Genomic DNA, 19,456 nt, shown 5'->3' on the forward strand with positions numbered 1-19,456 from the left:
GGAAGTGGCAGTGGTTATTACATTTTGTCAAACTGCAACTCCAACTTGCAAGTTAATGTTAATAAGTTAATGTTAATAAGTTAATAAACCAGCTGGCAAGTGAATTCAGAGTTCTCAGAACAGGAAAAAAAAATTGTTGGAAGCTGCAAGAAAAGACATTCCTCCCTGAACCCTGCAATTCAAGCCAAAATGGTGGCAAAAGAGCTCTTTCTAAAAACTATCTGATAGAGGTCTACCACTTTGACAGCGCCACAACTTAGGTTTTTAAATCAAACCTAAGGTGTGCCTTCCGCATTTCTTTTAAGCTCACCCAGCCAAATAATTTTCCTTTTGAAAGTAGAAGGGAGAATGTTGCTTACTAGCTATGTTAAATTTCTCTTGTGTGAACCTTGATTACAGGCAGTCTTCTCGTATTCCACTGAGCACTGGACAGTGGAACACCTCCAGGATGTATTGACCATGAATCCCTTAAAAGAGACTTCAGTTTCACAATAGTGGCCAATGGCATTTAGTCATTGATGGATGTATTCAGCCAAATACATTTATTGGACCATATTTTAGATTTGACAGGAACCACCGAGATACAAATTGGCCTTAGTCTTAACCAAATTCTAACTGCTTTTGATAATCTAATTCTGATATTATCCAACAACTAAAGGCATCTGATCCCTGGCAGGAAGCCAACTGCCTCGGGATGGTTGTTAAGGCACCACCAATAAACCTGTGTACTAAGAAAACATCCCAGACAGCTAAGTTTGGCAAGTGCACTTAGAAACCACAGGAAAAGTGGCTAATCACTGATTTTACTTGTACCTTTTAAGTTTGCCTAGAATTTCAAATGCAGAAACTTGTGTTTCTTTTCCATGCTCTTAGGGCTGCCAGGATAATCCATTGGGTCTATTTAGAAAGTTATTTACACAAACAGGAAAAGATTGTGGAAGATTGAATGTATGAAAAACAGTTTCCTCAGCCTCAAGTTAATTTCTAAGAGTCATTGATAATTTTATTTTTGCCTAATTAGTCTTACATCATTAATTTCTTCCAAGTGATTCATTCAACATTGCTCCAAAGCAATAAATAGAAAAACAGAGAGGGAATTTACTGTGTTGTTAAGAGTATAAGTCTTCTCAGGGGTGCGAATAATATGTATTCAGATTATTCTCATTTTAATCATGGTGTAGGGTAAGATCTTTGCAAAGATAAATGTCTATTTTAATCTATTACTTGACTTATAGACACTCCATGTTAGTTGAAATGAAGTGAATAAACTTTTTTGTTTTAGCAACATGAAAAGTAATGAAAACATTAATTTCTCTATCTCTACATACATATGTAGTTATCAGTCACCAATGTGAACTTAACTTAGAGTATCACCTTGTTACCTTCTAGTACCCAACATTTTAGATAAATATGTACCTTCCCAGCCAGAGTCATGCCTGCTGTTTGCTCACAGGACATATAACCATGACATGTAAATGAGACAAATGTACTTAAAAATGATTGACTTTATTATGAACAGGAAATGAGTAATGATTACCTATGATTTTTTTTTTTTTTTTGGATTGGGAAGCAGTAGCCAAATGATGAAAGGAATTTTCTCTTGTTTTTTCAATCTCGAGACAAAAAAAAACTATAATCTTGGTCATGTCATTCTTGTTTCATGTTAACTTACTAACTTGAGAAAAGATAGTGATTTCTGTGATTGTAAATATTGAGAATCCCCCATTGATTTTATGCTGTAACAACTTTTATTACATTATTTTATTAAATGGGTGAGTTACAGATATGGAATCTACTAGGTGTATATTATATGTGCAGGTACTAATGACATCACAGGGCCCAACACATAGTAGGCATTTGGCGGACAGCTCTTTAATGAGTGACTGCGTGTTGAGCTTTAGGGTAGAACTTTGAGTTAGGATGGTGCGTAGATACAACATTTTGTTCCCGCTGTCCTTTCTTCCCAGTAATCTCCAGATTTGAGCTCAAAAGTTGTATTCATCATAGCAGCTTTGGAAAAAAATTAAATCTATATAAAATACAAATTATGTGGAAAAATTGTACACAGATTTAAACTTTTAAAATTTTATGTTAAAATATGATTTTTAAGTTCTGGTTTGTTTTCTCCTATAAGAGCAGATGATTTGACAACACTGGGACCCACTTCCTATGTGGCAGTGATTGGTTGGAACCAGGTGGTAGCTGCCCTGTTTGGTGAAGTCTGGGCGCTCCACTTCCACAGTCCTACACCTGGCCTGCTTCACAGGCATTTGAGACTAACCCGTGTTGTAGATTTTGAACCCTAAGCCAAGTCTATCTGCTAGAATACATTTTCATTCCAGTATGATTTGTTCAAATAATATAGTTTATGTTTTTTAAAAAGTCTTCATCTTGGAATGCTCGTTCTGTTTAATCCTAAGGATTAGAATTCCTTTATGATAGTTACAATGTATGACTTTTATGTTCTATAAGTAAAGCAATACTGAAAATTTGTAAAAACTTAACATTTTAGTATTAACTAATTGAGACATTTGGCTATGGTTGAGCTGTTCTATTTACATTTCTTTCCAATACCTCTGGATGCAGTACATGGTAGGCACTGACAATTTGCTTTTATGCACTGGAGCTGTCATCACTGTACTGTACATGTTTGGACTGCATGTCTGCTGCCATGTTGAAGGGTAAAATGAAACTTAATTTAGGATGAGGGTTATATTAACAATTCACTAGTAGGAGATGCTCAGAGTACTTGGAAATAGATTTTTCTTCACTTGAAATAGAAAATTAATTTTAAATATGCTTCCTAAAACAGATTAGAACCCCAATAATTCTTTGATTTCTTCCATTGATGGCTTTTGTGAATATCATGGTAAAATTTTGAACAGTTAAGAGTTAGGGATATTACAGTAGCTAATAATGACTGACTAAGAAGGAAGCCTTATTACGTGGCTTGAGATTTCAGCTATTTAAAAAAACTTCAGTTTACTTAGGAGTAAAAGTTTGATAAAACACAGTATCTCATTTTTTGAATAAATTATTTATTAAACAATTAGCATTGAGTGTCTTCTATATTCAGGTACTCTTCTGGGGACATCATAGTGAACAAAGCAGACAAGAATCCCTGTACTTGAGGACTTACATACTGGTGGGGGAAATAATGAACAAGATAAGGCCTATACTATGTTTGTGATAAGTACTGAAAAGAGATGTGAAGCTAGGAAAGGGGTTAGGAGGTACAGGGGTTCCAATGTTAGGTAGGTTTCACTTCAAAAGTGTCATTCAAGTATAGTCTTGGAGGATTTATGTGAGCAAGGCAAGAACCTATTCCAGGCATAGGGAACAGCAGGTACAAGGACTCTCAATTAGGTGTGTGCCTGGTGTGTTGCAGGGGTAGTGAGAAGGCCAGTCTTAATGGGTCTGAGTAGGCAATGGAAGGCCAGATAGATTACATAGTTTTTTATCCATGGTCAGTATTTGGGCTTTTCCTCTGAAATGAGAGCCATTGGAGAGTAATGAGCAGTGGAGTGATATGAACTGGCTTACATCTTAAGAGGTGACTCCAGCTGCTGAAAGGGAGGCTGGGTGGAAGGTTGTTGCCATAGAGATGAGTGATAATAATGACTTGGACTAGAGCATTAGTCATATGGGTCATGAGAAGTAGTTGGCTTCTGCGTGTATTTTAAGATAGAGCCAATGGGATTTGCTGATGGGTTGGATAGAGATGTGAGGGAAATAGAAAAGGCAATGATGACTCTTAAGATTTTGGCCTAAACAGAAGAATGGAATTGCCATTTACTAGGGTAAGGAAGAAGGTGAAGTGGGGGAAAAAGACTTGTGGGGGAAGTAGCAGAAACTCAGTTCTGCATATGTTAATTCCAAGATGCCTGTTAGGCATCAAATGGAGAGACCCAAAAGGTGGTAGCTGGATATGTGTGTCTGGAGTTTAGGAGAAAGGACTAAGATGGAGATACATATTAGGGAATCTCAACATAATAGATTTTTTTTATTATTATACTTTAAGTTCTAGGGTACATGTGCACAACGTGCAGATTTGTTACATATGTAGACATGTGCCATGTTGGTGTGCTGCACCCATTAACTCATCATTTACATTAGGTATATCTCCTGATGGTATCCCTCTCTCACACCCTACAATAGGAACACAGTGTGTGGTAATCCCCTTCCTGTGTCCAAGTGATCTCATTATTCAGTTCCCACCTATGATTGAGAACATGCAGTATTTGGTTTTCTGTTCTTGCAATAGTTTGCTGATAATGATGGTTTCCAGCTGCATCCATGTCCCTACAAAGGACATGAACTCATCCTTTTTTATGGCTGCATTGTATTCCATGGTGTATATGTGCCACATTTTCTTAATCCAGTCTGTCACTGATGGACATTTGGGTTTATTCCAAGTCTTTGCTATTGTGAATAGTGCCGCAATGAACATACACATGCATGTGTCTTTATAGCAGCATGACTTATAATCCTTTGGGTATATACCCAGTAGTGGGATGGCTGGGTCAAATGGTATTACTAATTCTAGATCCTTGAGGAATCGCCACACTGTTTTCCACAATGCTTGAACTAGTTTACAGTCCCACCAACAGTGTAAAAGTGTTCCTGTTTCTCCACATCCTCTCCAGCACCTGTTGTTTCCTGATTTTTTAATGATTGCCATTCTAACTGGTGTGAGATGGTATCTCATTGTGGTTTTGATTTGCATTTCTCTGATGGTGAGTGATGATGAGTATTTTTTCATGTGTCTGTTGGCTATATGAATGTCTTCTTTTGAGAAGTGTCTGTTCATATCCTTTGCCCACTTTTTGATGGGGTTGTTTGTTTTTTTCTTGTAAATTTGTTTGAGTTCTTTGTAGGTTCTGGATATTAGCCCTTTGTCAGATGAGTAGATTGCAAAAATTTTCTCCCATTCTGTAGGTTGCCTGTTGACTCTGATGGTAGTTTCTTTTGCTGTGCAGAAGCTCTTTAGTTTAATGAGATCCCATTTGTCAATTTTGGCTTTTGCTGCTGTTGCTTTTGGTGTTTTAGACATGAAGTCTTTGCCCATGCCTATGTCCTGAATGGTACTACCTAGGTTTTCCTCTAGGGTTTTTATGGTATTAGGTCTAACATTTAAGTCTCTAATCCATCTTGAATTAATTTTCGTATAAGGAGTAAGGAAAGGATCCAGTTTCAGCTTTCTACTTATGGCTAGCCAGTTTTCCCAGCACCATTTATTAAATAGGGAATCCTTTCCCCATTTCTTGTTTTTGTCAGGTTTGTCAAAGATCAGATGGCTATAGATGTGTGGTATTATTTCTGAGGGCTCTGTTCTGTTCCATTGGTCTATATCTCTGTTTTGGTACCAGTATCATGCTGTTTTGGTTACTATAGCCTTGTAGTATAGTTTGAAGTCAGGTAACGTGATGCCTCCAGCTTTGTTCTTTTGGCTTAGGATTTTCTTGGCAGTGCGGGATCTTTTTTGGTTCCATATGAACTTTAAAGCAGTTTTTTCCAATTCTGTGAAGAATAAATATTTTTTTAAAAAAACATTTGGATGAGATCACCAAGGACGTGAACACAGACAGGAGAAAAGATCCCTGGGGAACTTTTGTAATTATTAGTTAGGGAAGCAGCCAGGGAGACTGAGAAGTTACAGTCATAGAGGTCAGAGGAGAACCAGGTGAGAGTGGTGTCCTAAAAAACAAGGGAAAAGGGTGTTTCAAGGAGAAGCAGGTGATCAACTTTATCAGATGCTGTTGCTGGACCTTGTGAAATTAGATCTGAGGACAGGCTATTGGATTTGGCATTGGAAGTCATTTCTTATTTCGATAAAGAGGGGTTTTGGTGGAGAGGTGAAAGCAAAAAGTTGATTATAGAGGGCTTAAAGAGAAAATGGAAAGAAAGAATTTGAGGTAATAGGTGTAGAGCACTCTTTCAAAGAACTTTGCTGTAAATGGAAGTAAAGAAATGGAGTGGCGACTGGAGGAGGTAGATCTATAGAGTTATTATTCTTACCTCAATTTCCAGTGCAACCAGATGCTTCACTTTATATCCAAAACACTTCATAGACATTTTTCTTTAAAATGAGTGGAAGAAAGTGGTCTGTTGTGTCTTTGGACACTCCAACATTTAGTGGTTGGGGAGATGAGGAAGAATCAGCAAAGGAAAGTGAGGTTAAGTTTTGGAGTAAAATAAAAGGAAAGTTTCAGCATATTATTTGTAGTAGTTCCAGGTACAGCTAGTATTAAAGGAAGGCATTCCTTGACATGTGGGATGAACTAACTTTACAGAGTCACACAGGTCTTTTGAATGCAGGATGTCTGAACCTTTTTGTGCTCATGTGCCTGTCTAGCTCTAAGAAGGGTGGAACAACATGGAGCGGTACATTTGCAGCTTTTGCCCATGCTCCTGCACTGACCCCTGCTGTTTTTAAAGAGAGAGCACTTCCCAGGACCCGGCAGAAGTCAGCTTGAGAAATGCTGCTTTCTGGGTCGCAGTGCCTTAACAGTTCTTTGGGTGCCTTAACAGTTCTTTGGGGGCACGGGTCAGATCAGTAAGTCAGGAAGCACAAGATTTTGACAAAGAGAACTTTCTTCAAATAAGTTGTTGGTGGTTTGTATTTTTCCCCTCCAAAATTCCTCACTGACCGATTAACTGAGATTCTCAGGAAATTGTCCATTACACAAATGGAGACTGGCCTCATTCTTAATGATAGTTTAAGTGTTAGGCTTTCATTTCTTTTCAAATAGAAGATGCTCTTTTCAAACTATAGTAAGATTCATGTTACCTGACAGCTTACCAACCAGAAGACCATAAATGACATTTTGGGTTTCACCTAGTACAAATCATCAGAATGTTGAGACCAGGTTCCCTATGAAGAGGAAACTGGGCTGTCTTGACTAAGGAAATGGTGACCCAGAGCCTCCCCTTACAGACCTGAAAGGAAACCCTCAGTAGTAAAACTCTGTAGAATGTCAAAATCAGAAAGAACTCTGAATATAACTGAGTTGAAAGTTATGTCTTTACCTACAAAGACATTGAAACCCAGAAAGCTAGTGATTTCCAAATCCAGAAACTATCTAATCTATCAACAGAGAGTTGAGGCTCAAACCGATTTCTCTGAGTCCCAGAATCGTCTTGAAATTTGTTGGTAAGATTTGTGCCAGTAGCCTCCCTGAGCAAGCCTTGTTTCACCCTGAAAACCTGCTTTTCCAAAGCCTCCTGCAGTTAGAGGCATGTCTCTTAACAGAGCCAGATTTAGAATCCTCCTTCCTGGTAAGTCTTCAGGGGGAGTCAAGATAGCCCTAAATTTGGAGTGCAGAGGCTTTCATTCACAGTTTTCCACTTCCTCTCTGACCATAAGCAAACCACATTACCATTCTGAGTCTCATTTGTTATTCTTTTATTTAATCTGGAAAAAAATAGGTGTAGTATATATCTTTCTGTCTGACGTGGTATTTTGAGGAGATCTCATTGTTGCAGAAGCGCTATGGAAACTAAAGCATTATGCAAATATAGGGACTTATTGTTAAGGTTTCACAAGGAACTAGTTTCTGCATCCTGCAAAGACACAGTTGCATTCAGAGCAAGATCCATGTGTTTCATTCTTCTGTTCCCCCATAATAACTTGCAGAATAAATATTTGTTAAATAATGGAGCACTTTTATCACCTGTAGCAAGAGGGAATATTCATGATAATTCTCCACGTAAGTGGTGGAATAATAGATACTGTGGAGCTTGCCATGTTTATGTGAGTATCTTCACAGGGCTTTTAACCTAAAAATAGGAGGGAACTCTTATCTGATGTTGCCTCTGACTGAAGTATGGTGTCAGTGAGCCTGGTGATAGTAAGAACCAAAGTGACCTTGAGGCTGGTACAACATGCTGCTCTCATCAGACGGCATTTTAATCTTATTTTAAGGCTCCTTAAACATGATATGTGTATGTGAGAAAAATAGAACTTTTTGCCCTCACATATCCCTGTTTCAGTGCTAACAATGAAATTTACCCGAATGTCATCTTTGTGTTTCATCCACATTTGCTAGTGATCTTTTATGGCATCCTTGTTTTCAATGTGGAGAATGAGGTATGAGTGACACACAGTAAGATGAATAACATATGGCATTCCTTTCTCATTCTGTTGATATTTCTGATTGGTTGGTTGAACTTGGAAATTATATCTTCAGAATTGCTCTGGCCTATTTAATACTTTTAATTTAAGACAATGAGAAAATAGAATTAATACTTTTTTTTTGATTCATTAACAATGTATACACAAGCTAAATGAAGTCAGCATCAGAGATTGTCCAAACTCTGAAAGGATGCTCTAGAGACCATCTAACCCAGTCTTCATTTTCCATTGCCCAGCATCACACAGGCTTAGTAAGTGGGCATCCAGATCTTTTCACCTATAGTTAATGGATTTTTATTCTATAAAATATACACATTATTCCAGACTATATTAAGAAGGTTCATGTGAAACTGTCAGCTAGTTGAGTACATCTGCTTTCAGGATGAAGTCTGAAGACCAAATTCTATTTTTAGAGCAGTTAACTACATTCCAAGGTTTAATGCTGCACACAAAGAATGCCTAGAATATACTTATTCACAAATTTGTGTCTCTTTGAAAGACAGCTCTTAAAAAGCAATGGGCAGGGAACTTCTGGGAAAAGGATGGGGGTGGGTGGCAGTATCTCCTGATTCAACTCATTAAGACAGAAAAAAATTTAAAAGCCCACAGTAGAAACAAGACAATAAAATCCAACCAGACACACTTCCCCAGCCCTTCTCTTGCCTTTCTCTCTGGACTTAGTCATTTAAGGTATATCACATTTGTGGCACTAAAAGAAAGCTGAGGGCAGTGGCTCATGCCTGTAATCAGCACTGTGGGAGGCCGAGGAGGGCGGATCATGAGGTCAGGAGATCGAGATCATCCTGGCTAACATGGTGAAACCCCGTCTCTACTAAAAATACAAAAAAAAAAAAAAAAAAAAAAAAAACTTAGCCAGGTGTGGTGGCAAGCGCCTGTAGTCCCAGCTACTCAGGAGACTGAGGCAGGAGAATCTCTTGAACCTGGCAGGCGGAGGTTGCAGTGAGCCGAGATCGCGCCACTGCACTCCAGCCTAGGTGACAGAGCAAGATTCCGTCTCAAGAAAAAAAAAAAAAAAAAAAAAAAGCTGAGGGTGACTATTATCATGTCAGGCAAGAATTCACAATGCAAGGATATAAGGTAATACCCAGCTCACAGTACAATCTCACAGTACCATATTTACATTGCCCACGTAGTGTTGAATACAGAAGAGAAGCTTAACTTGTTGTTAAATGGATTTTTATTCTATAAACTATACACAATATTCCGGATTCTATTAAAGTTCATGTGACATTGTTAGTGAATGAAAAATTAGATGTTTGCTATTACTCAGCAATCTGAACAGTAATAAAGAATTAACGGGAGAAGGGAAAGTGGCAGAAAAAAAGGATCTCTGTTTCTTCAGAAGTACGTGGTAACATCCAATTGAGCTGAACACACTTGTGTCTCAGGAGGCTCGAGTTTTTCCAGGAAGGAAATGCCCATGCAAACAAGTTTACCCTAGTGTTTTTCACGTTCCTCCTGGTGTGGGATTTGTCAGAATGTTATTAATGCAGCATAACACAATAAACGTACAAGACTCAGGACCCCCATTTGACTACTGTTTAAGTTGCTCATGCCTCCACTGGTCTCTATCTGGAAGCGGACTTTTTAAATTAAGTCATGTGCAGTTTTCTTAGAAACCATACAAGAGCAGTTTCTAAGGTGGTCTTAAAAGATCTTAACATTGAGTATGAATGATAGGAAATTTCAGCTATTACTTAGATTGTGATTAGATTATCAGGTAATGATATACTTTCTATATTACTTTTAATTTTCTTATTTTAGAATCTTTGAGCTAAAATTTTTTAATCCAGTGTATTTGATTTTATAAAAAGATATAGCCCTAATAATGTTGGCTTTGAACAGTCAGTTTAATTTATAAGTTGATAGTTTTTCAAGGGGTGTTAACCTCAAGAATCTGTCTGTGCTTCTCTGGGAATTAGCAACAAAGCAGCAAATTATAACTACACGGCCAGTGGATCCCATTGGTGTGGAGCTGTGTGCATCTGAGAATCTAGAGCTCCATCTCTATTCTAACAGCACCATCACTTGGAAGGTGGAAAATTTTAGTTAGTCAGTACTTAAAAAAAATCTAAGTTTGTTTTGTTTTGTTTTGAGACGGAGTCTTGCTCTGTCGCCCAGGCTGGAGTGCAGTGGCATGCAAGCTGGGCTCACTGCAAGCTCCACCTCCCGGGTTCACGCCATTCTCCAGCCTCAGCCTCCCAAGTAGCTGGGACTACAGGTGCCCACCACCACGTCTGGCTAATTTTTTTTGGTATTTTTAGTAGAGACAGGGTTTCACTGTGTTAGCCAGGATGATCTCAAACTCCTGACCTTGTGATCCTCCTGCCTTGGCCTCCCAAAGTGCTGAGATTGCAGTCGTGAGCTACTATACCTGGCCTTTTTTTTTTTTTTTTTTTTTTTTTTTTTTTTTTTTTTTTTTTAGAGGGAGTGCTGGAGTGCAGCGGCACAATCTTGGCTCACTGCAACCTCTGCCTCCTGGGGTCAAGTGATTCTCTTGCCTCAGCCTCCCGAGTAGCTGAGATTTACAGGCATGCGCCACCATACCCAGCTAATTTTTTTGTTTTTTTTAGTTTTTAGTAGAGATGGGGTTTTGCCCTGTTGGCCAGGCTGCTCTCGAACTCCTGACCTCAGAGGATCCGCCCACCTCAGCCTCCCAAAGTGCTTGGATTACAGGCGTGAACCACCCGCGCCCGGCCAAAAAAATCTAAGCTTAATCTTTACTATGGCAAACTAGTGTGACTGACTTTTCAACCAAACAGATTGGTCATATCAGTTAAAACACTTAAAATGTTTTCCTTTTTTTTTTTTTTTTGCCTGAGCACAGGGGACTTTATTCATGGCATACAACAGGGTGAGGCTCCCTAGAACCCTCCCTCTTCAGGGTGTCTGTGTGGACATTGTGTGGAGGGGAGATTCTCAGCGTGGTAGGGGACTGAGTGTGGACAGGGACTCCCAGCAGCTGAGGGTCTCTTCCTTTCATGATGTCACTGGGGCTGGTGGTCCAGGGATCTTACTCCTTGGAGGCCATGTGGGCCATGAGGTCCACCACCGTATTGCGGTAGCCAAATTCATTGTCACACCAGGAAATGAGCCTGACAGAGTGGTTGTTGAGGGCATTGCCAGCCCCAGCATGGAAGATGGAAGAGTGGGTGTCACTGTTAAAGTTGAAGGAGACAATCTGGTGCTCAGTGTAGCCCAGGATGCCTTTGAGGGGCCCTCTGACGCCTGCTTCACCACCTTCTTGATATCCTCATATTTGGCAGGTTTCTCCAGATGGTAGGTCAGGTCCACAACTGACACATTGGCGACGGGGACATGGAAAACCATGTCAGTGAGCTTCCTGTTCATCTCGGGGATGACCTTGCCCACAGCCTTAGCAGTGCCAGTAGATGCAGGGATGATGTTCTGGAGAACCCCACAGCCATCATGCCACAGTTTCCCTTGGGGCCATCCACAGTCTTCTGGGTGGCAGTGATGGCGTGGACTGTGGTCATGAATCCTTCCATGATGCCTAAGTTGCCATAGATAGCTTTGGCCAGGGGTGCTAAGCAGTTGGTGGTACAGGAGGCACTGCTGACGATCTTGAGACTGTTGTCATACTTCTCATGGTTCATGCCTATATGAACATGGGGGTCTCAGCAGAGGGGGCAGAGATGATGACCCTTTTGGCTCCCTGCTGCAAGTGAGTCCCAGCCTTCTCCATGGTCGTGAAGGTACTGGTGGACTCCACAATGTACTGAGCATCAGCATTGCCCCATTTGATTTTGGTGGGATCTCACTCCTGAAAGATGGTGATGGGATTTCCATTGATGACAAGCTTCCCATTCTCAGCCTTCATGGTGCCGTGGGATATGCCATGGATGGAACCATACTGGAACATGTAGACTATGTAGTTGAGGTCAAGGGAGAAGTCATTGTTGGCGAGAACATCTACTTTACTGGAGTTAAAAGCTGCCCTAGTGACCAGCGCCAAATCCTTTTACTGTGGCCTTCACCTTCACCTTCACCAGGGATGTGGCTAGCACTGCACGAAAAGATGTGGCTGTCTCTTGAACGGGAGGAGCAGAGAGCCTTAAGATTCTGCATGTTTATATAAACATAGCCTTAGAATGGTCTGTTTCACTCATTTACCCACTCAGCATTTCCAGAGTGGTGTGCTTCTATGTGAAACACATGGTCAGGTACAGGGAAACTGAGATGTATGTTAACACAAGCTTCTGCCCATAACTGACTTTCAATTACAGAAACCTGAAAACTCAAAACCAAGACTGGATGAGAAGGGCTCATATGGGTGCTATAGGAGCTAGAAGAGCTTCTAAGTTGAGTTGGGTGCCTGGTCAAGGCTTCCCTTGAGAAAGAGCCAGAGAAGGGTGTTAGAGACATGGCGTCCAGCAAGGAGTGGAGGGAGATGACCCAAAATGGATGTCTGCTGCTTTCTCATGTATCATTTTAATGTGTTATTTCCCATTGTTCCAAATTCCTATAAAAGTGCATTGCTATTTAAATATGGTAAAGGTACCTTATTAAGTTCTTCTGCTTGTGGGATACTCTAGAGTCTACCTAGTCCTTACCCATTTGCTCAATGTAAAATAGTTTATTGCATTTTTTATGCCGACATCCTGGTTTGTTGTAGAAAGTGGTCTGTTTTTAGGCTAAAGAGAAATTTAAACTCACTTCTCTCAAAAAGAACTCTGGAGATAAGTTCATATAAAACATTATCTTCAACAGCTCCCACTGTTTATATGATTTGATGCCCCACTGAGCCGCCACAGGAAGCTTCAAACACATCTTGGCTCACACTTTTTCAGACCAAGGTTACTTGTCTTCTGATGAGACTCCCCAAGGTTTCAGTACTTAGGAAAAGCTCGTTTAGAGAAACAAGTAGAGAGGATTGCCTGAAGTTTATGCAGCCCCTCTTTCTTCTTAGAAATTCCAGGCATTTATCTATCCTTGGATTAAGCCAGATCACCAAAATGAGGAATTCTTGACTGACCCCATCCTGACCCCTCATGAAACAGAGTGAAGTGCTTACTGTCTTCTACCAGAGCCTCCAGCCCCAGCCTCCTCTGAGTGATGTTGTAACACTCAGCCCTACAAAACTCCCCGTTGTACAGCTGATGTCTTCACTCAGTCCCTAAACACAGGGCCCTCTTTACAAAGACCTATAGGAGAAATGACTCCTTGGTCTCAGTGCCAGGAACAATTGTTCTCATCCAAGCAATGAGTTTGCTGTGAGCTTTATGCTACATGAACCACCAACCTGATCTCTGTTGCTAGGAAACTGAGAGACAGGGCAGCAGGCTTGCCTCTGGCACGGGTACCAAACTTCTCAGCTTAGATTTCTTTGTTAGCCCCACTTCCGTCTTTCCCTTATTTTGTAAGCTCTTGTTTTTCTTCTCATTTCCTCTCCTATTTTAGTCTATTGAATTACCTGAGTTTTTGTAAGCTACTGAAATTCTTTAAGGAATAAATTTGGGGTATAAACATGAATTAAGTATCCTTAGTTACTCTGTTTAGAGGACAAAACATATACAAATTACTAGTTTTCACATAACAACTATACTCAATAGAGCTGGCATTAAAACTGCTACTCTTGTGAATATGACTGAACTATACATTCTGTGTCAGGGGTCTTGACTAACTTGGTCACCTCTCTATCTCAGTTGCTAGTGCTGTGCTTGGCATGTAGCAGATGCTCAGTACATATTTCCTCAGCGATTTGAACAAACGGTCTTTCAGTAACTAAAGTTTACCAGCGGTACAGTCTGTGGCTGCTCAGAAGCAAAGTGAAGGCCTAATGCTCTGGTGTTTCCTCTACCTTTTTTGGACACGGGTTGGGGTGTAGGACACTGCTGACCCCCCCTGATGCTCTCCTGTCTCTGTCTCTGCAGACTCACATTTCAAGACTCCCTCCCGGTGCGGTGGCAGGACAGTCCGTGGCAATCGAAGGTGGGGTGTGCCGCCTGGAGAGCCCAGTGAACTGACACTTCGGGCTGAGTGTGAAGCGTCTGAGAGGCGTTTCAGAATCTGAGCTTTTTGGGATTTTTAACTGAAGTTGGCTGTTTTATCTTTCTTGTTTTACAATTCCTATTGCAACCTCGTGCACTGCTCGAGACACAAGTGCTGCTGTAGTTAGCGCTTAGTGACACGCGGGCCTTTGGCGGGTGAGCGGGACTGTGTGTGTGTGTGTGTGTGTGTGTGCACATGTGTGCGTGTGTGTATGTGTGGAGTATGTGTGTTTGCTTCTCCCTGGATGAAATAGAAACTCCTCATTGTGTGACCAGGAATGGTTAAATCATCTTTACAAAATGTGTGCTTTAACTGTTTACAAGTAAAACCTAAAGTTGCAGGAAACATTTTTTATTTCATAAAGAGGTACCAACTGTCGCTGATGTAATGTGTCAGAACTGAAGAGTAAATCTACTTGTTTAAATGACTTGACAGTGGTAGTGCTTCATTTAATAACAGTGATAAGTAATAAAATGTTTTTATTTGTTAACCAGTTTAAGTGGATCCGGTGGTAACTTAAACTGTTGTTCTCATCCCTTATACGGGGCATTTTTCTTTAACAAAGAATGGTTTCAGTGAAACAATCTAGCAGAGAATTAATGTCAGAACCTTTTAAAATAATAGTCTGATTGATACAGTTTGTACTTCTTTCATCAAGCTTTTCTAAGCTTAAATATTGCATAGCTTCGAGCTGTATGGACTATATTATGAAAGAATATGTAAAGAGAACATACAGTAATGCACAGTCCTTAATTTGTGTATAATGGAATGTTATTTACAATATAACACTGTAAATAAGAAAGCAAAGTTTATGGGAAAATTCAATATTATCTTTGTTTTTGTTTAAATATATTTTTAAGATAAAGGCACAAAAATAAAAGAAGTGTATTACTGGGTATAGTATGTGACTCCTCTTCTCAGACTAATAAATTATCTTTTGAATCCTTGATTGGACAGTTGTTATTTATTTTGTTTATAAAATGTTCTCCCGGAAATCATACCATTATTCATCTTGCTGTTATTCTAATTGTTCCAAGGCCAGTCTTACGCAGTTAAAGAAGACACTGGCAAGATGAAAGTTGAACTTAGTACATGACTGAATGGTCAATAATGGAAGTCCCAAAATTTCTGTTGCAATTTGATAAAAATAACAAGGAGAAGGAATAAGAACACTTTGCTTTGAAAAATTGTAGTGGCAGCTAAAAGCTCGATAGTTTCAGTTGATAAATTACTTCTAAATGTTGTATTCAGGGATTCTGGAGCCACGTAAGAAAACCAAGACTTTCCTTTTGATTTTTTCTTTTTAATGTAAGAAGTAGTTATCAAGAAGATACTAAAGATAGACTCGCTCAAGGGGAGGAAGTTCCCTGCACCATGTAATCATGGCTCTGGGCGGTAACTGATAAAGCCCAGATAAAATTATACACTTGACATCAATGTATGGCCAAATTATAAAGGAAAGACAACCAAAATGGAGTGGGTGTAAATATGAATAATTTGAGAGTTGCCGATTTGTATTCCTGGTACAGGCAATTACATTTGTCTTGCTGTGCTCTCATAGACAGGTTGGTGCCATGGTATCTGTTTCTCATTCTTAATCAGGCTGAGAACTTAGTGAGAGATGGGCTGGCTGGTGGGGAGCCTTTGGCTTCAAAAGCTTTCAAAGACCTGTTACCTGTTGGCAGAGATTTTTCAGGAACTGGATTGGATCACATAAAACTATCAGGACACTTTGGAGTCTGAAAATCGTCTGACCAATTTCACCAGGAATGCCACTTCTTTCATCTCCTTTTGCCTTTTCTCCATTTATATTTAAAAGTCTGAGCTTGTTAAGGACCCCTTTTATTAAGAGTTTAAAAACTGGCCAGTATAAAAGAGTACAGCCTCTCCAAGAACAGTTTGTCAAGACTTTACTCTCCAATTTTCTAAACTTTTTTAAAGGAATATTGTGAAGCCAAGAGGGGGAACATAGTGATATTCAGAATCATGGAGGCAAAAATGTAACAGGTAATATAAGTTCCTTCCTTATCAGATCAGATATTAAAGATCAGCTACTGGAACCAGAGAATACTGAGAGATGTAAAGTCAAACTTCATTTCACACTAGAGTAGAAAAGGTAGAAACAGATAGGGAAATAACCTCATTCTCTAGTCTGGCTTATGTCACCAAGAACCTGAAGCTGTGTATTAAGTTGCCCACTTTTAACATGGATACTTTTAACTATGGGCCTATATTTGATTTCTTTGTAAGGTCTGAGTGCTGGATATCTGGTTCTCTTGAGTACAATTAAGCCTAGTCTGGATTCCTCAAGGTGGTCACTGACCTAGCTCTGGGTTTGGAAACAGGGGCATCTCCAGGGCTTGGTGAGGAGGCAAGAGCATGTGGTTTTGCTTAAGGCACCTGGAGTGCCTGTGCTGATTGGGCTGTCTTGTCAGCTCTGCCACTGCTTTCTCTGCCTTCAGTATGTCTGCCTATGGCAGGCCCTTTCTTACCTTCTAATTACCGCTTCTGAATGTGAACTTGATGTGGAGAAAGGAAAACACTTATACTCTGCTGGTGGTGATGTAAATTATGTCAGCCACTGTGGAAAGCAGCCTGGAGATTTCTCAAAGAACTTAAAATGGAACTACCATTCAACCCAACAATCCCGTTACTAGGTATATACCTAAAGAAATGTAAGTCATTCTGCTGTAAAGACAATACATGCGTATGTTCATTGCAGCACTATTCACAATAGCAAAGATATGGAATCAACCTAGATGTCCATCAGCAGTGAACTAGATAAAGAAAATGCGGTACATATACACCATGGAGTACTACACAACCATAAAAAAGAACGAAATCGGCTGGGTACGTTGGCCCATGCCTGTAATCCCAGCACTTTGGGAGGCCAAGGCGGGCGGATCACCTGAGGTCAGGAGTTTGAGACCAGCCTGGCCAACATGGTGAAACCCCATCTCTACTAAAAAATACAAAAATTAAGCTGAGTGTGGTGGTGGGTGCCTATAATCCCAGCTAATTGGGAGGTTGAGGCAAGAGAATCACTTGAACCTGGGAGGCAGAGGTTGCAGTGAGCCAAGATCATGCCATTGCACTCCAGCCTAGGTGACTGAGTGAAACTCCATCTCCAAAAAAAAAAAAAGAATGAAATCATGTCCTCTGTGGCAACATGAATGGAGCTGGAGGCCATTATCCTAAGCAGAGAATCAAATACTGCATATTCTCACTTATAAGTGGGAGCTAAACTAAACACTGAGTTCACGTGGACTCAAAGAAGGGAACAATCGACACCAAGGCCTACTTGAGGGTGGAGGGTGAGAAGAGGGTAAGAATTGAAAAACCACCTATCAGGTCCTATGCTGATTAACTGGGTGATAAAATTATCTGTAAACCAAACCCCCACAACACTCTACCCATGTAACAAACCTGCACACCTACACCCTGAACCTAAAATAGTAGTTGGAAAGATAGAAAATTAATGTGAAATTGAATTTGGATATCAATATCTGTTAGAAATTTTTACAAAGTGTGTATAAATAAGTCCTAGATGCTAGTCTGAGGGGCTTGTCTGTGAGCAAAGTGAATGAATTTTGGTTTATGGATATGAGGACATCTCTCGACGCTACTCAAAAGCCTTTTTTGCACAATTCCCAGTTTTCTGCCACATTTGAGAGTGGTAATTTTTTTTTTTTTTTTTAGACTTTGAGACGGAGTCTCGCTCTGTCGCCCAGGCTGGAGTGCAGTGGCACGATCTCGGCTCACTGCAAGCTCCGCCTCCCGGGTTCACGCCATTCTCCTGCCTCAGCCTCCAAGTAGCTGGGACTACAGGCGCGCACCACCACGCCCGGCTAATTTTTTGTATTTTTAGTAGAGACGGGGTTTCACCGTGTTAGCCAGGATGGTCTCGATCTCCTGACCTCGTGATCTGCCCGCCTCGGCCTCCCAAAGTGCTGGGATTACAGGCTTGAGCCACCGCGCCTGGCCTCATAACATAATTTCATGGTAAATTTTTTTAAATGTCTTCCAAAATTTTTCTTAAAACTGAATGTTTAAGTAAGGCACATCAGGTTTGTTCTGACATAAATCCTATAAACGCTCAACACTGGAGTCCCTTCTGGCTGCAAAGCCCAGACTTCCTGTTCACCTTGAGGTTGCAGTGGCTGGTGGAGGACCTTCAGAGGGAGCAGAGGTGGAAGCCACTCCATGTCGCAGGAACACTGGCCCAAGACAAGGCTGAGCCCAGCAGCAATGAAACCCTGTGTTTATGATTAATGTATATGATTACTTTGTCTTCCTTTATCCTAAACCTTTCCCAGAAGCTGATTAACCAGGGGAAAGAGGTATGAGTAGGTAAATGTAGTGGGCTATAGTGGGAGTGAATGGGAGTTTGGAAACATAAAGTTAATAATATCACATTAATATTTGTTCTGGGGCCTTCAGAATTCTTAAGGAACACACCACCCTTCCCCAGCACTTAATTTGCATTCAAGTCTGCAAGGTATTGGCCAGATGTCTATGATCAGAAACTCACAGGCTGACCAAATTGACCAGGCAATCTTTGTTTTCCCCCTATGCTTCTGTCTCTAAAGTGTTTGGCCACAGGAAGGATTAAATCTAAAACTGGCAAGGGCTTCCCTCCAAGGCGGCACACTCAGCTTCCAGATGACCATCAGCCAAGCCCAAGGTGGTTCATGATGACCAGTTGTGGAAAGCTGGGAGGGAAAGTGAGTTCAGTGGTTTCTCCTTTACATGGTGCAGTTGCTGAAGCCCTGAAACCACAGTGGCAATGCCAGAAAAACTTTGTGGGTGGGAGTTTCTTTGCCTGGAATTGCCATGGGGATTTCTTTGATTGTCCACAGAGTGTCAGAAGCCTGAAAGAAAAAAATTCAAAACAATTCCTTTAACCTCTACTGTCGCTATTGTGATGGAGATCCAAAGAGTTACTCCTAAAATGATCTTTCCTGGCCTTGGAAAATCCAGTAATGCTTACGAGGTAGAGGACATCTTCTAATATATGAAGAAAAACGTGTTCTTTTCCATGTACAGGTAGTAAGATTTTATTATTTCCACCCAGGTTCTTCCCCCACACCTGTTAACTAGCAGTCTTTCCCATCTGGTAAATGGTAGCTCCATCCTTCTGGGCACTCAGGCCAAAACTCTAGGGGTCATCTGTTTCATGTTCTATGGCTGAACAACAAATCACCCCAAGCCTTAGTGGCTTAAACAACAACTGTTTTATTTACCCACAATTCTGCAAATTGAGCTTGACATAACTTAGTGGTTTTTCTG

The 19,456-nt window shown here is 40.5% G+C and overlaps 1 protein-coding gene and 1 pseudogene across 12 annotated transcripts in view; one reads left to right on the forward strand and one right to left on the reverse strand.

The window, feature by feature from the left end:
• TASP1 (taspase 1) overlaps window positions 1-19,456 on the forward strand; it is a 400,343-nt gene that overhangs the window by 244,372 nt on the left and 136,515 nt on the right. For 6 of the 12 annotated variants that reach the window (XR_001447603.3, XM_028828175.2, XM_015149491.3 and 3 more), the window contains one exon: window positions 14,050-15,116. The exons of the other annotated variants lie outside the window; for them this stretch is intronic. Coding sequence is in view for 5 of the 6 variants with exons in the window: in XM_028828175.2 (XP_028684008.2) it covers window positions 14,050-14,142 (93 nt within the window). In the remaining variant the exon portion in view is untranslated. Of the gene's footprint in view, window positions 1-14,049; window positions 15,117-19,456 lie in introns of those variants that run through there. 12 annotated transcript variants of the gene reach the window in all.
• LOC100430022 (glyceraldehyde-3-phosphate dehydrogenase pseudogene) lies at window positions 11,042-12,946 on the reverse strand (annotated as a pseudogene).

Source organism: Macaca mulatta, chromosome 10 (genome assembly GCF_049350105.2).
Source record: "Macaca mulatta isolate MMU2019108-1 chromosome 10, T2T-MMU8v2.0, whole genome shotgun sequence".
Lineage (NCBI taxonomy): Eukaryota > Metazoa > Chordata > Mammalia > Primates > Cercopithecidae > Macaca > Macaca mulatta.